This window comes from Oncorhynchus keta, chromosome 24, assembly GCF_023373465.1.
Source record: "Oncorhynchus keta strain PuntledgeMale-10-30-2019 chromosome 24, Oket_V2, whole genome shotgun sequence".
Classification (NCBI taxonomy): domain Eukaryota; kingdom Metazoa; phylum Chordata; class Actinopteri; order Salmoniformes; family Salmonidae; genus Oncorhynchus; species Oncorhynchus keta.
Window position 1 is genome coordinate 20,435,266 of NC_068444.1, and position 17,418 is coordinate 20,452,683.

General features: G+C 46.9%; 1 protein-coding gene across 23 annotated transcripts in view; it reads left to right on the top strand.

Moving 5' to 3' along the window:
- Nucleotides 1–17,418, top strand: part of LOC118402801 (neurexin-1a) — a 633,754-nt gene that overhangs the window by 325,268 nt on the left and 291,068 nt on the right. For all 23 annotated transcript variants that reach the window (XM_052477934.1, XM_052477935.1, XM_052477945.1 and 20 more), the window contains one exon: nt 2,136–2,255. In XM_052477934.1, coding sequence (XP_052333894.1) covers nt 2,136–2,255 — 120 coding nt within the window. The remainder of the gene's footprint in view (nt 1–2,135; nt 2,256–17,418) is intronic.

Here is a 17,418-nt window from a genome sequence, read left to right on the forward strand (position 1 = left end):
GCAGACTGACTAACAGCCTGGCAGACAGATGACATAACAGACTGGCTGTCAGCCTGGCAGACAGATGACATAGCAGACTGGCTGACAGACAGACAGACAGACAGACAGACAGACAGACAGACAGACAGACAGACAGACAGACAGACAGACAGACAGACAGACAGACAGACAGACAGTGGTACAGACGGACAGACAGAGGTATAGACAGACAGGTGTATAGACAGACAGACGGACAGTGAGACAGACAGTCGGTCGGACAGACAGACTGACATACATACAGACAGAGGTAAAGACAGACATACAGACCTACAGTATTGACAGGCAGAGTATTACAGTATTGACAGGCAGAGTATTACAGTATTGACAGGCAGAGTATTACAGTATTGACAGGCAGAGTATTACAGTATTGACAGGCAGAGTATTACAGTATTGACAGGCAGAGTATTACAGTATTGACAGGCAGAGTATTACAGTATTGACAGGCAGAGTATTACAGTATTGACAGGCAGAGTATTACAGTATTGACAGGCAGAGTATTACAGTATTGACAGGCAGAGTATTACAGTATTGACAGGCAGAGTATTACAGTATTGACAGGCAGAGGCTATGAACGGTGTCTGTGACATTGTTGTTCAATGCAAATAGCTGCTGATGATGATCTTTACTTTTTTTTTGCATTATACTAAAGACGACTGAAGTTTTTAGACCCTCCACAAGAGACAGATCCCAGATTCTCTCAGATCCTGTCTTACTTACCACTTTATCTACCTATGGGGCGGCAGGGTAGCCTAGTGGTTAGAGCATTGGACAAGTAACCAAAAGGTTGCAAGTTCATATTCCTGAGCTGACAAGGTACAAATCTGTCGTTCTGCCCCTGAACAGGCAGTTAACCCACTGTTCCTAGGCTGTCATTGAAAGTTAGAATATGTTCTTAACTGACATGCCTAGTTAAATAAAGGTAAATAAAAATGTGGACTCATCTAATTAACCATAACTGGTACTGTAAAATCTGAGGTTTTTTCATCACTAGTTATTTGGAGAAATCACAATGTCGCTGGTGTTAGCATCTTTCTCAATTTCGAAATGGGAGGGAACATTCAGCCCGTAACTTGCAAAGGAGAGGGTGGAACTCCTCGTTACAGTGCCGCTCCTCATTTTAGCATCTATTCATCTCTTCTCTTTACATGTGTGGATCCAGAACCTAATCAAGCAGCTGACCAGATTTCTCTTGCCATGTAAAAAAATGCACGAACAGAAACATATATGTAATCACTCAGGACGTGATGGAAACCTATGAATGTTTTCTGATTGGATACACCGGCTACTTTCCTTTTTCTACATTTCACCTGCGGTGCTCCTTCTTTTTCACTCAAGAAACAATAAAATGTGTTGCTATGGTTTCCCTTTCTCATAATAATGTTGGTTCTTTCCTAAAAACAGTTCTGAGGCTGTAAGAACATAATAACTATGTGGATAAATAAGCAAGAATACCTTAAACTCACTAAAGCAAAAGACAATCTCTGTAAATGCAACATAAATATTATTTAAACCTGTCTTAAAAAACTCACTGGTTGACTGTTCAATGAGTGTTTTCCGTGTCTCTGTATAAGTACGTGTGTTTGTCTTTCTGTGTGTGTGTGTGTGTGTGTGTGAGTGAGTGTCGTGTTTCTTTCTGTCTGTGTGTGTGTGTGTGTGTGTGTGTGTGTGTGTGTGTGTGTGTGTGTGTGTGTGTGTGTGTGTGTGTGTGTGTGTGTGTGTGTGTGTGCGTGCGTGTGTGCGTGCGTGCGTGCGTGCGTGCGTGTGTGTGTGTGTGTGTGTGTGTGCGTGCGTGCGTGTGTGAGTGAGTGTCGTGTTTCTGTGTGTAATGTTTTTCTGTGTAGAGTGTTAGTGTGTGAGGGAGCAAGAGAGAGTGAGAGAGAGGGAAGTATGTTTGTCTCAGTATGTAAAATGTATTGCATACTGTATGTGGGTAAGTGGATTACAAGAATGAAGATGGATTATGCTTTTAATCGTATTTACTTGTTTAATTCTCTCATCACATATACACGTACATTTGGTCAAATCTGATCACATATTTTAAGTAATCCCTCCCTCCCTTCCTTACCCCCCCATTCCCCCTCCCTCCCTGTGCACAGGCCCCAGTACAACGTGCCAGGAGGACTCGTGTGCAAACCAGGGTGTGTGTCTGCAGCAGTGGGAGGGGTTCAGCTGTGACTGTAGCATGACTTCTTTCGGAGGGCCACTCTGCAACGACGGTAAGACACACGTCATTCTTACCCCCTGTCTGTGTGTACTGTACACACAGCTGTACCCCCCTGTCTATGTGTACTGTACACACAGCTGTACCCCCCTGTCTATGTGTACTGTACACACAGCTGTACCCCCCTGTCTATGTGCTCACACTCTCTTCGACACGCACCCTTACCCCAATCTACATATGTCCATTTAGCAGACACCTGTATCCAAAGTGACTGCACACCTATACACATCCTTCTAATGTATATCTATCTGCACACACATCTACCCCTATGTACAGTACCAGTCAAAAATTGACTCATTACAGGGTTTTTCTTTATATGTGCTATTTTCTATATCAAATAACACATATGGAATCATGTAGTAACCAAAAAAGTGTTAAAAAAATACAAATATATTTGATATTTGATATTCTTCAAAGTAGCCACCCTTTGTCTTGATGACAGCTGTGCACACTCTTTGCATTCTCTCAACCAGCTTCATGAGGTAGTCACCTGCAATGCATTTCAATTAACAGGTGTGCCTTGTTAAAAGTTAATTTGTCGAATTTCTTTCCTTCTTAATGCGTTTGAGCCAATCAGTTGTGTTGTGACAAGGTAGGGGTGGTTTACAGAAGATAGCACTATTTTGTAAAATATAAAGTCTATATTATGATAAGAACAGCTCAAATAAGCAAAGAGAAACAACAGTCCATCATTACTTCAAGACATGAAGGTCAGTCAATCCAGAAAATGTGAAGAACTTTCGTTTCTTCAAGTACAGTTGCAAAAACCATAAAGCGCTATGATGAAACTGGCTCTCATGAGGACCGCCACAGGAAAGGAACACCCAGAGTTACCTCTGCTGCAGAGGATAAGTTAATGAGAGTTACCAGCCTCAGAAATTGCAGCCCAAACTAAAGCTTCATAAAGTTCAAGTGACAGACACATCTCAACATCAACTGTTCGGAGGAGACTGCGTGACTCAGGCCTTCATGGTCGAATTGCTGCAAAGAAACTACTAAAGGACACTAATAAGAAGAAGAGACTTGGGCCAAGAAACACAAGCAATGGACATTAGACTGGTGGAAATCTGTGAAACGCAGAGTACGTGAACGGATGATCTCCACATGTGTGGTTCCCACCGTGAAGCATGGAGGAGGAGGTGTGATGGTGTGGGGGTGCTTTGCTGGTGACACTGTCAGTGATTTATTTAGAATTCAAGGCTCACCTAACCAGCATGGCTACCACAGCACTCTGCAGTGATACGCCATCCCATCTTGCGCTTGGTGGGACTATCATTTGTTTTTCAACAGGACAATGACCCAAAACACCTCCAGGCTGTGTAAGGGTTATTTGCGATGGAGTGCTGCATCAGATAACCTGGCCTCCACAATCACCCAACCTCAAACCGATTGAGATGGTTTGGGATGAGTTGAACCGCAGAGTAAAGGAAAAGCCGCCAACAAGTGCATCAGCATTCCAGGTGAAGCTGATTGAGAGAATGCACAACACTGTCATCGAGGCAAAGGGTGGCTACTTTGAAGAATCTCAAATATAAAATAAATTCTGATTTGTTTCACTCTTTTTTGGTTACTACATTCATAGTTTTAATGTCTTCATTATTCATTTACAATGTAGGAAATAGTAAAAATAAAGAAAAACCCTTAAACGAGTAGGTGTGTCCTAGGTTTTGACTGGTACTGTATGTATACACACACATCCATGTATAATCATATGGTCATTCAGACATGTTTAGTGCTAAGGAACTGTCATTACCAACATTAACACATACAGTGGCCCATCGGAACTAGATATTTGGAACACATGTTAGCTGCTTTCTATGTACTTCATTACATCATCTTGTCTGTCCCCATTGAGTCATTGATACAGACACTCAATGAACTACCTCAACTTATTCCTGTCCTTGGTGACATATTGTACACATTTGTGCCTCCCTCAAAGAGAGGTGGATCTTAGGCATACAGAGGTAGGATCTTCATTTGAGCCAGTGTGTTACACCAGGAAAACAATCATTCAGCATCAGGAAATGTGCATTATTATGTGGATTTTAATACATGGAGATTTTTGTAGGGTTTGGTACATTTTTTATAAGGGAAAATCAAGTCTGAAATGTCAAAGTGGAAAGCCTTTTAAAATGGTACAAATATTAAATTAAGATCCTGCATATGTACATACATGTGTACTGTCATGTACACTGCAACCTATATAGGACTGTATTTTGTCCGTTTTGACATGTTTTGTTGTACACCCACGCAAAACACACTTCAAGTCTGCCTTCACTAAAGGCTTGCTATAAATTCCACATTGCATACATCAAGTTCCATACATTGAGTTCCATACGTTGAATTCCATATATATTGTATCTTGACTGAGTAGCCTTTGTGCCAGAAGAGTTGACTAAAGGTAAGTGTTGTCATCGTCAGGGTGGCAACAATGAACAAGTCCATTTGGAACATTGGAAACCACTTTCTTCTCCCGTACTGTCACGTTAGTACTAAAGTACATGAGAACCCCTCTGTTTTCATTAGAAGTGATTATTTTCCATGTGGACTCTGACACTATAAATGAGAACACTTCTGTCCTATACTTGTACATGCTGCGTTTGACAACTCATTGGCAATTATTATATTACTGTTATCCACTGTGTGGAGCACTTTACCTGACAGCAATAGAGGCCTGGAGGACACAGCAGGAATTTACCTGACAGCAATAGAGGCCTGGAGGACACAGCAGCAATTTAACTGACAGCAATAGAGGCCTGGAGGACTCGGCTGGAATCTACCTGACAGCAATAGAGGCCTGGAGGACTCGGCTGGAATCTACCTGACAGCAATAGAGGCCTGGAGGACTCGGCTGGAATCTACCTGACAGCAATAGAGGCCTGGAGGACTCGGCTGGAATCTACCTGACAGCAATAGATGCCTGGAGGACTCGGCTGGAATCTACCTGACAGCAATAGAGGCCTGGAGGACTCGGCTGGAATCTACCTGACAGCAATAGAGGCCTGGAGGACTCGGCTGGAATCTACCTGACAGCAATAGAGGCCTGGAGGACTCGGCTGGAATCTACCTGACAGCAATAGAGGCCTGGAGGACTCGGCTGGAATCTACCTGACAGCAATAGAGGCCTGGAGGACTCGGCTGGAATCTACCTGACAGCAATAGAGGCCTGGAGGACTCGGCTGGAATCTACCTGACAGCAATAGAGGCCTGGAGGACTCGGCTGGAATCTACCTGACAGCAATAGAGGCCTGGAGGACTCGGCTGGAATCTACCTGACAGCAATAGAGGCCTGGAGGACTCGGCTGGAATCTACCTGACAGCAATAGAGGCCTGGAGGACTCGGCTGGAATCTACCTGACAGCAATAGAGGCCTGGAGGACTCGGCTGGAATCTACCTGACAGCAATAGAGGCCTGGTGGCCTCGGCTGGAATCTACCTGACAGCAATAGAGGCCTGGTGGCCTCGGCTGGAATCTACCTGACAGCAATAGAGGCCTGGAGGACTCGGCTGGAATCTACCTGACAGCAATAGAGGCCTGGAGGACTCGGCTGGAATCTACCTGACAGCAATAGAGGCCTGGAGGACTCGGCTGGAATCTACCTGACAGCAATAGAGGCCTGGAGGACTCGGCTGGAATCTACCTGACAGCAATAGAGGCCTGGAGGACTCGGCTGGAATCTACCTGACAGCAATAGAGGCCTGGTGGCCTCGGCTGGAATCTACCTGACAGCAATAGAGGCCTGGAGGACTCGGCTGGAATCTACCTGACAGCAATAGAGGCCTGGTGGCCTCGGCTGGAATCTACCTGACAGCAATAGAGGCCTGGAGGACTCGGCTGGAATCTACCTGACAGCAATAGAGGCCTGGTGGCCTCGGCTGGAATCTACCTGACAGCAATAGAGGCCTGGAGGACTCGGCTGGAATCTACCTGACAGCAATAGAGGCCTGGTGGCCTCGGCTGGAATCTACCTGACAGCAATAGAGGCCTGGTGGCCTCGGCTGGAATCTACCTGACAGCAATAGAGGCCTGGTGGCCTCGGCTGGAATCTACCTGACAGCAATAGAGGCCTGGTGGCCTCGGCTGGAATCTATTTGACAGCAATAGAGGCCTGGTGGCCTCGGCTGGAATCTACCTGACAGCAATAGAGGCGTGGTGGCCTCGGCTGGAATCTACCTGACAGCAATAGAGGCCTGATGGCCTCGGCTGGAATCTACCTGACAGCAATAGAGGCCTGGTGGCCTCGGCTGGAATCTACCTGACAGCAATAGAGGCCTGGTGGCCTCGGCTGGAATCTACCTGACAGCAATAGAGGCCTGGAGGACTCGGCTGGAATCTACCTGACAGCAATAGAGGCCTGGAGGCCTCGGCTGGAATCTACCTGACAGCAATAGAGGCCTGGAGGACTCGGCTGGAATCTACCTGACAGCAATAGAGGCCTGGTGGACTCGGCTGGAATCTACCTGACAGCAATAGAGGCCTGGAGGACTCGGCTGGAATCTACCTGACAGCAATAGAGGCCTGGTGGCCTCGGCTGGAATCTACCTGACAGCAATAGAGGCCTGGAGGACTCGGCTGGAATCTACCTGACAGCAATAGAGGCCTGGTGGCCTCGGCTGGAATCTACCTGACAGCAATAGAGGCCTGGAGGACTCGGCTGGAATCTACCTGACAGCAATAGAGGCCTGGTGGCCTCGGCTGGAATCTACCTGACAGCAATAGAGGCCTGGAGGACTCGGCTGGAATCTACCTGACAGCAATAGAGGCCTGGTGGCCTCGGCTGGAATCTACCTGACAGCAATAGAGGCCTGGTGGCCTCGGCTGGAATCTACCTGACAGCAATAGAGGCCTGGTGGCCTCGGCTGGAATCTACCTGACAGCAATAGAGGCCTGGTGGCCTCGGCTGGAATCTATTTGACAGCAATAGAGGCCTGGTGGCCTCGGCTGGAATCTACCTGACAGCAATAGAGGCGTGGTGGCCTCGGCTGGAATCTACCTGACAGCAATAGAGGCCTGGTGGCCTCGGCTGGAATCTACCTGACAGCAATAGAGGCCTGGTGGCCTCGGCTGGAATCTACCTGACAGCAATAGAGGCCTGGTGGCCTCGGCTGGAATCTACCTGACAGCAATAGAGGCCTGGAGGCCTCGGCTGGAATCTACCTGACAGCAATAGAGGCCTGGTGGCCTCGGCTGGAATCTACCTGACAGCAATAGAGGCCTGGAGGACTCGGCTGGAATCTACCTGACAGCAATAGAGGCCTGGTGGCCTCGGCTGGAATCTACCTGACAGCAATAGAGGCCTGGTGGCCTCGGCTGGAATCTACCTGACAGCAATAGAGGCCTGGAGGACTCGGCTGGAATCTACCTGACAGCAATAGAGGCCTGGTGGCCTCGGCTGGAATCTACCTGACAGCAATAGAGGCCTGGTGGCCTCGGCTGGAATCTACCTGACAGCAATAGAGGCCTGGTGGCCTCGGCTGGAATCTACCTGACAGCAATAGAGGCCTGGTGGCCTCGGCTGGAATCTACCTGACAGCAATAGAGGCCTGGTGGCCTCGGCTGGAATCTACCTGACAGCAATAGAGGCCTGGTGGCCTCGGCTGGAATCTACCTGACAGCAATAGAGGCCTGGTGGCCTCGGCTGGAATCTACCTGACAGCAATAGAGGCCTGGTGGCCTCGGCTGGAATCTACCTGACAGCAATAGAGGCCTGGTGGCCTCGGCTGGAATCTACCTGACAGCAATAGAGGCCTGGTGGCCTCGGCTGGAATCTACCTGACAGCAATAGAGGCCTGGTGGCCTCGGCTGGAATCTACCTGACAGCAATAGAGGCCTGGTGGCCTCGGCTGGAATCTACCTGACAGCAATAGAGGCCTGGTGGCCTCGGCTGGAATCTACCTGACAGCAATAGAGGCCTGGTGGCCTCGGCTGGAATCTACCTGACAGCAATAGAGGCCTGGTGGCCTCGGCTGGAATCTACCTGACAGCAATAGAGGCCTGGTGGCCTCGGCTGGAATCTACCTGACAGCAATAGAGGCCTGGTGGCCTCGGCTGGAATCTACCTGACAGCAATAGAGGCCTGGTGGCCTCGGCTGGAATCTACCTGACAGCAATAGAGGCCTGGTGGCCTCGGCTGGAATCTACCTGACAGCAATAGAGGCCTGGTGGCCTCGGCTGGAATCTACCTGACAGCAATAGAGGCCTGGTGGCCTCGGCTGGAATCTACCTGACAGCAATAGAGGCCTGGTGGCCTCGGCTGGAATCTACCTGACAGCAATAGAGGCCTGGTGGCCTCGGCTGGAATCTACCTGACAGCAATAGAGGCCTGGTGGCCTCGGCTGGAATCTACCTGACAGCAATAGAGGCCTGGAGGACTCGGCTGGAATCTACCTGACAGCAATAGAGGCCTGGTGGCCTCGGCTGGAATCTACCTGACAGCAATAGAGGCCTGGTGGCCTGGACGCAGCTCATTGCTGCTTTGGATTGTTTCACTCTTTCATTTCTCCCACCAGTAGATTTGATGTGGCATTACACAACATGTCAAAAGAACATAACATGTATTATGAGGTGAGAGCTATGAGGTGTGACTGAATGGACATTTGGGAAGGTGCTTACTCATATTAAAGACTGTTACTGCATCTGAAATGGCACCCTATTCCCTAATGCACTACTTTTCATCAGGGTTTCTCAAAACTAGTGCACTATATAGGGAATGGGGTGACATTTGGAAGGCATCACTCGAGAATGAGGAGAAATGGGGGATGTTGTCTCATTAATGATAAGCCCTAGAGAGAAGGGGACGGCAATACTGGGAGAATGTGGGAATGCTTGCAATAATTCTGCCAAATAGCCTGCTGTCTTATGCAAAATATGCACGAGGCACAAGGGGAGAGTGTGCAGTGGTTATTATTTCCTCTGTGGTGGTTTCCACTGTAATGGGAGAATGGAGGAAACTGCTGAACAGCACTTTAGTAAAAGAGAGAGAGAGAGAGAGAGAGAGAGAAAAATGAGAGAGAGAGAGAGAAAAGAGAGAGAGATTGAAGAGAGAGAGAGAGAGAGATTGGAGGGATAGAGATCAAGGGAGGGAGGAAGACAATACAAAAGTAAGTGAGGGGTGGAGTGAGGCGGCACTCTGTGGATGGAGCTAGGGCTGTACTGTAGACGACACACAAATCAGGGAGGAGCAGGGAGCATAGATGGTAATACACTGCTCAAAAAAATAAAGGGAACACTTAAACAACACAATGTCAATCACACCTCTGTGAAATCAAACTGTCCACTTAGGAAGCAACACTGATAATATGTCATAAATGTCAATAAATGTCATATGCTGTTGTGCAAATGGAATAGACAACAGGTGGAAATTATAGGCAATTAGCAAGACACCCCCAATAAAGGAGTGGTTCTGCAGGTGGTGACCACAGACCACTTCTCAGTTCCTATGCTTCGTGACTGATGCTTTGGTCACTTTTGAATGCTGGCGGTGCTTTCACTCTAGTGGTAGCACGAGACGGAGTCTACAACCCACACAAGTGGCTCAGGTAGTGCAGCTCATCCAGGATGGCACATCAATGCGAGCTGTGGCAAGAAGGTTTGCTGTGTCTGTCAGCATAGTGTCCAGAGCATGGAGGCGCTACCAGGAGACAGGCCAGTACATCAGGAGACGTGGAGGAGGCTGTAGGAGTGCAACAACCCAGTAGCAGGACCGCTACCTCCACCTTTGTGCAAGGAGGAGCAGGAGGAGCACTGCCAGAGCCCTGTAAAATGACCTCCAGCAAGCCACAAATGTGCATGTGTCTGCTCAAACGGTCAGAAACAGACTCCATGAGGGTGGTAATGAGGGCCCGACGTCCACAGGTGGGGGTTGTGCTTACAGCCCAACACCGTGCAGGACGTTTGGCATTTGCCAGAGAACACCAAGATTGGCAAATTCGCCACTGGCGCCCTGTGCTCTTCACAGATGAAAGCAGGTTCACACTAAGCACATGTGACAGACGTGACAGAGTCTGGAGACGCCGTGAAGAACGTTCTGCTACCTGCAACATTCTCTAGCATGACCGGTTTGGCGGTGGGTCAGTCATGGTGTGGGGTGGCATGTCTTTGGGGGTCCGCACAGCCCTCCATGTGCTCGCCAGAGGTAGCCTGACTGCAATTAGGTACCAAGATGAGATCCTCAGACCCCTTGTGAGACCATATGCTGATGCGGTTGGCCCTGGGTTCCTCCTAATGCAAGACAATGCTAGACCTCATGTGGCTGGAGTGTGTCAGCAGTTCCTGCAAGAGGAAGGCATTGATGCTATGGACTGACCCGCCCGTTCCCCAAACCTGAATCCAATTGAGCACATCTGGGACATCATGTCTCGCTCCATCCACCAACGCCACGTTGCACCACAGACTGTCCAGGAGTTGGCGGATGCTTTAGTCCAGGTCTGGGAGGAGATCCCTCAGGAGACCATCCGCCACCTCATCAGGAGCATGCCCAGGCGTTGTAGGGAGGTCATACAGGCACGTGGATGCCACACACACTACTGAGCCTCATTTTGACTTGTTTTAAGGACATTACATCAAAGTTGGATCAGCCTGTAGTGTGGTTTTCCACTTTAATTTTGAGTGTGACTCCAAATCCAGACCTCCATGGGTAGATACATTTGATTTCCATTGATCATTTTTGTGTGATTTTGTTGTCAGCACATTCAACTATGTCAAGAAAAAAGTATTTAATAAGAATATTTCATTCATTCAGATCTAGGATGTGTTATTTTAGTGTTCCCTTTATTTTTTGAGCAGTGTATATTCCCTGCCATGCAGCTGCCAACCAGATAAGAAGCTTCTCTCTTTTGTTATCAGGGAAGAGAGCATTAATAGATTTCAGCGTTGGCGCGCCCCTCTCCTTCGCTCCTCCACTCTTCCACTGACCACCATGATAAAACATGAGAAGGATACTCATGTCAGAAGAGATGTGAAACATTTATACCCCAGACAGTCATTCAAATTTGCACAAAATGTACATCTCTCCTGTTATCTCTCTCTCGTTTTCTTGCTCTCTCGATTTCAGTCTTTTATAACATTCTCTCTCCCTCTCCATCTCCCAAGCTCTTTCTCCTTTCCCTCTCCCTTTCTCCTCATTCATCTATTCCTCTTCATCCTAAGCACTGTCTTTGGTCTGAGAGTTATACTTTATGGCAGGGTTGTGAATGAGGAGGTGTTGAGAGATATCTATCTAAGAAGGCCAAGCGTCTCCAGGTGAACCCCGGCCCTGTTAATTTTTGTTTTGTTTTGCACTGTGTCTGTGCACACTCACAGGGCCCTACACACTCAAGCACACTGACACTCTAACACACACACACAGACCCACACACATAAACACTCACATGGCCCTACACACTCAAGCACACTGACACTCTAACACACACACAGACCCACACACATAAACACTCACATGGCCCTACACACTCAAGCACACTGACACTCTAACACACACACAGACCCACACACATAAACACTAACAGGGCCCTACACACTCAAGCACACTGACACTTTAACACACACACAGACTCACACACATAAGCACTCACTCCATCATTTGCTCACAAACACATAATATGCACATACATTTATAGTGACACACACACACACACACACACACACACACACACACACACACACACACACACACACACACACACACACACACACACACACACACACACACACACACACACACACACACACACACACACACACACACACACACACACACTCACATACAATCATCATATACGCTGCTACTACTCTGTTTATCATATATCCTGATGCCTAGTCACCTTACCCCTGTATATATCTACCCCTCTCACTCCACTGGAACTGGAACTGACCCTGTATGTACTATGGTTACGTACTTCCTCATGTCTTTTTGTTCTACCGTAAGTTATTTTTAGTATTACACTGTTATTGATTACTGCATTATTGGGGTTAGAGCTTGGAAGAAAGGCATTTCCCTGTACTTGTCCATGTGCCATAAAAAAGGGTTAGGATTAGGGTAAGGGTTAAGTTTAGGGTTAGAGCTAGGATTTGGAGTAGCAGATAGTTAGTTGATAGTCTGTAGAGGATGGACTTACAAATAAATTGTTATCAGAGAGAGAAAGAATGAGAAAGAAATATATAATGAGTGAATGAGTGAAAGAGAGAGAGAGGAATGAAAGAACAATAGAAGTATATCAAAGGGAAGCAACATTTTTACAAGGTTCATTTGCGTAAGCTGAGATGCATAGCAGCCATTTTACGATGAAGCCAAAAAGTATTTGAAGAGAAGGAGACTGCGTTCCAAATGGCACCCTATTCTCTAGTGCACTGCTTTTGACCAGGATCCACAGGGTATCCCAATAGGCACTGGTCAAAAGTAATGCTCTATAAAGGGAATAGAGTGCCATTTGGGACTCATTCGAGGAGTGCAGCACTAGGCACCATTTCTGAGATCTCTCTGGTGGGTCGTCATGGGCACCCTGCCTCGTTGAGACGGCGAGAAACTCCATTTCACAGTCCCTGGTCCCCATCCCAATCACACACACACACACACACACACACACATATATATGGGTACATGCACACACACACACACACACACATATATGAGCACACACACACACACACACAAACATAGGAGCACATGCACACACACACATATTTGTGGAGCAGCTGTCAATCATAAAGCATGGGGTGCGGGAAATATAATGTAATATCTGGTGGTGATAGCAACATCTCATCATTTCACTATCAGACATAGGAATTCAGCCTCATGCCACAGAGTGTGAGTATTCTAAATGGCACCCTATATGTTGTATATTGCACTACTTTTGACCAGAGCACGTAGTGCACTACATACGGAAAAGGATGCCAATTGGGATGCAGCAAATGATCAACGCTTCACTTTAACAAGTGCAGTAGTGTGAATCGATAGGAAGACACAGGGGGCCAATGCCATGGAGACAACTCATGGGGTAGATTCTCATTTGGGGGTCTGGTCCAGTCATTGGAGGTAAAGATAGAGCCTATTTCTAACACCTTACACTCTCCATTAGGTCCTCCTTACATTTACATTTTAGGCATTTAGCAAACGCTCTTATCCAGTGTCTTTTACAGAAGCATTTAGGGTTAAGTGTCTTGCTCAAGGGCACATCAACAGATTTTTCCCATAGTCGGGGATTCGAACCAGCGACATTTCAGTTACTGTTCCAATGTTCTAACTACTAGGCTACCGCTCTTCTGTCTTCCAGATTGTACAAGTTCAGTAATAGAAGGTAGAAGGAAGATGATTGGGAAATGTCAGAAGGACAGCTACATAAGTGTTACCTCGTCTTTGTTCAATATGAAACAAAGTCAAATAAGTGTCATAACAGCCTTCGTTCAGTCTAACACGTCATTATGTTATCATGCTGAGGGACACCTGCTGTGGACAGAAATACTTTATTTCACAGTCTTGGTTTTCCAACGAGGAGCAACTAGGCATTTCCATAGAGAAGTAATTCAGTTGACTGGTTGGGAGGGATGACTGGTTGGCTGGCACACTCGGAACCTCAGTCTGCACACACACACAGCCCCACACACACACACACACACGCGCACACACACACACACACACACACACACACACACACACACACACACACACACACACACACACACACACACACACACACACACACACACACACACACACACACACACACACACACACACACACACACACACACACACACACACACACACACAGACACTCCAGAACCCATCATTTGAGTCACCCCAGCAGAGTGGAGATTTGGAGGTCAAGGCCACAGTAAAATGGCTTTTCATTCCTTCCACTGAGGTGGACAGCGACAAAGAGAGAGCAGACGTCCCAAATGGCACCCTATTCCTTATGCAGTGCACTATATTTGACCCAGTCCCATAGGGCTATGGTCAAAAGTAGTGCAGTATGTAGGGAATAGGGTGCCATTTGGGTGAACACAGATCAGCAGGGAGCCAGCCTATTAAGAATAAGTGTCTCCTCTTTCTTCTTCTCTGTCTTTCACCATGGAAAGAAAGAACCGGAAAAGTACAGTGATGAGGTTACCCACAAACCTCTATGGCTAAGTCCCATAGGGTTCTAGTCAAAAGTAGTGCACTTTATAGGGAATATGGTGCCATTTGGGATGCAATCCCTCTCCCCTTTCTCCTCTCTCTTGTCTTCAACCCACTCATCGGACAACCTGGCCAATGAAAAGGTCCTAATTGACACTTGTATTGTGAGGCCTGTTTCGGAAGCTGTGCATCGCTGGTGGGAGATTGCATGTAATGACTTTAATTCTCTCCAAAAGGAAGTCCAATTTCCATGAAACCCTTTCCACTGTCACTGAGGAGAGAGTGGCTTTTCCTGTAGCTGTTCCTGTCCCTATCACACCTCACCATGTGACCCACAGAGCAGGATGTAACCACCAGGCGTGTTGTAACCTGGTCACTGAAAGAGGGGCGGAGCAGAAGCTTAAACCCTGTACCAAACTCTGGTTACTGCAGCCGTCTGCTTTATAGACTTCTTTACTACTGTGTAACTGATTACCTCACAATTAGCATTGAAAAGGAGAGAGGATGGCCACATGAGTTTGGGGAAAGTCTGGTACTACTGTAATTATTCAAAGGTGGTGTGTGTGTGTACTTTTTGTCTGTGTGTGCATGCATGTATGGATGTGTGTGTCTGTATAGGTCACTAAAGCTTCCGTGTAGTCTAGTCCTTCTGAGGGAGTTAAGCGTTGCGGTGGTCAAGTGTCTGAGCTTAATACATACAGACAAATCGGACGGTGTGTGTGTGTGTGTTTAGCTGTTCAGTCTAAAGTGGGTCGTGAAGGGGCTCGAGGGTTGGGTAGTGGGTATGGCCAGACCATCCACGCAATCTCCGCCTCGCTTCGCTACCCCTCTAACACACATACACCGGCCGCCCCCGCCACACCGCCCAGTGAGCCTGAGAGCTAAGGCCATTAGTGCCATGTCAATATTGTATAAACAGTGGTGATTGTGTTGCGTGGTTGGGGGACTCTGCCCTCGGCCTGCCCTGCTCTCTCCTCTCCACCACCCTCAGTCTATTTCCTATCCATGTCTAAGTCTCGTTCCTTCCTTTATTTTCTATCGTTTTGAGGATTGTCTTTCTGCATGGCCTGCTGGGTAAGTGGCGCTATAAGCAGACGTCTGATTGGATGGTGATTGTGTAGTTGTTTAGGATGTACAGTACATAGTGGTGCATTGCCTTTCTGTTAGGACTGTATAGAGAGGTTAAATGACAGAAAACTTGATGTAGTCTGGGAAAAAGTGTCTTACATGCTTGTCAAATATACTGAACAAAAATATAAATGCAACATGTAATGTGTTGGTCCCATGTTTCACGGGCTGAAATATAAGATCGCAGAAATATTCCATATGCACAAAAAGCTTATTTCTCTAAAATTTTGAGTACAAATTTGTTTACGTCCTTGTTAGTGAACATTTTTTTCTTTGCCAAGATAATTCCTCCACCTGACAGGTGTGGCATATCAAAAAGCTGAATAAACAGCCTGATCATTACACAGGTGCACCTTGTGTTGGGGAAAATAAAAGTGTGCGGTATTGTCACACAACACAATGCCACAGATGTCTCAAGTGTTGAGGGATTGTGCAATTCTCATGCTGACTGCAGGAATATCCACCAGAGCTGTTGCCATAGATTTTAATGTTCATTTCTCTAAAATAAGATGCCTCCAACATCGTTTTAGAGAATTTGGCAGTATGTCCAACTGGCATACTTCAAGACCAACTGTAACAACGCCAGCCCAGGACCTCCACATCTGGCTTCTTCACCTGCGAGACCAGCCACCCAGACATCTGATGAAGCTGAGGAGTATTTTTATCTGTAATGTCCTGGCTCCCAAGTGGGTGGGCCTACGCCCGTCTAGGCCCACCCATGGCTGCGCCCCTGCCCAGTCATGTGAAATCCATAGAGTAGGGCCTAATGAATTCATTTCAATTGACTGATTTCCTTACATGAACTGTAACTCAGTAAATTCTTTAAATTGTTGCATGCTGTGTTTATTTTTTTGTTCAGTATATGAATGGGAGTACAGACAAACGCAGGCAATGTGCCAGTTCCACTCGAGGACAGAAGCTGATCTAGCCAAGACTCTTGACTCCACTCAACCTTTAGACACTTACTATGCTGTAACAGACTCCAACACATCTCTGATAAGTGAAGCATTCATGGCACATTTTCTAGTTCATGGAATTGGAGAGGAGGACTTCGACCAAAGCACAAACACACGGACACAGATTTACACACTTTATTCTCTTGGGAGTCTTACAAGGATTTGGGCACTTGTTAGGACTCAATCAATATGAGTGGACACCCAGTCATGAGACCAAGGAGACAGTGTGTGTGTACGTGAGCGTGTGTGTGTGTGTGTGTGTGTGTGTGTGTGTGTGTGTGTGTGTGTGTGTGTGTGTGTGTGTGTGTGTGTGTGTGTGTGTGTGTGTGTGTGTGTGTGTGTGTGTGTGTGTGTGTGTGTGTGTGTGTGTGTGTGTGGTGTGTGTGTGTGTGTCATGTCAGAGGGAAATAACTTGTCTCTGTTAGTAGTATTGACCCTTTAAACACAAACAAATCTATTTGTGTGAGAAATATTGGGGTCTCGCTCAGTGTGTGTCTGTTGAATGCTTGGGCTATCTTTGAGATGGCGTTGTGCCTAAAATGTATGCGAAAAATGTACTTAAGTGCTTGTCGTGCATTCACTTCAATTCCATCTCCCCTAATGGAACTGTATTCACGTCAAACACACACACACACACACACACACACACACACACACACACACACACACACACACACACACACACACACACACACACACACACACACACACACACACACACACACACACACACACACACACACACACACACACACACATATAGTCATACAGGCATAGAGTGCAGACACAAACACACTCTCCATGACTCATCTTCATAGCTTCTTGTTGTACACTTAGAACAAATAACTAAAACCTAAAATGTCCTCATAGGAAAACCCTTTTGAAGAACCCTTTATGGTTCCAGATAGAACCCTTTTAAGTTCCATGTTGAAACCTTAACACAGAGGGTTCTACAGGGA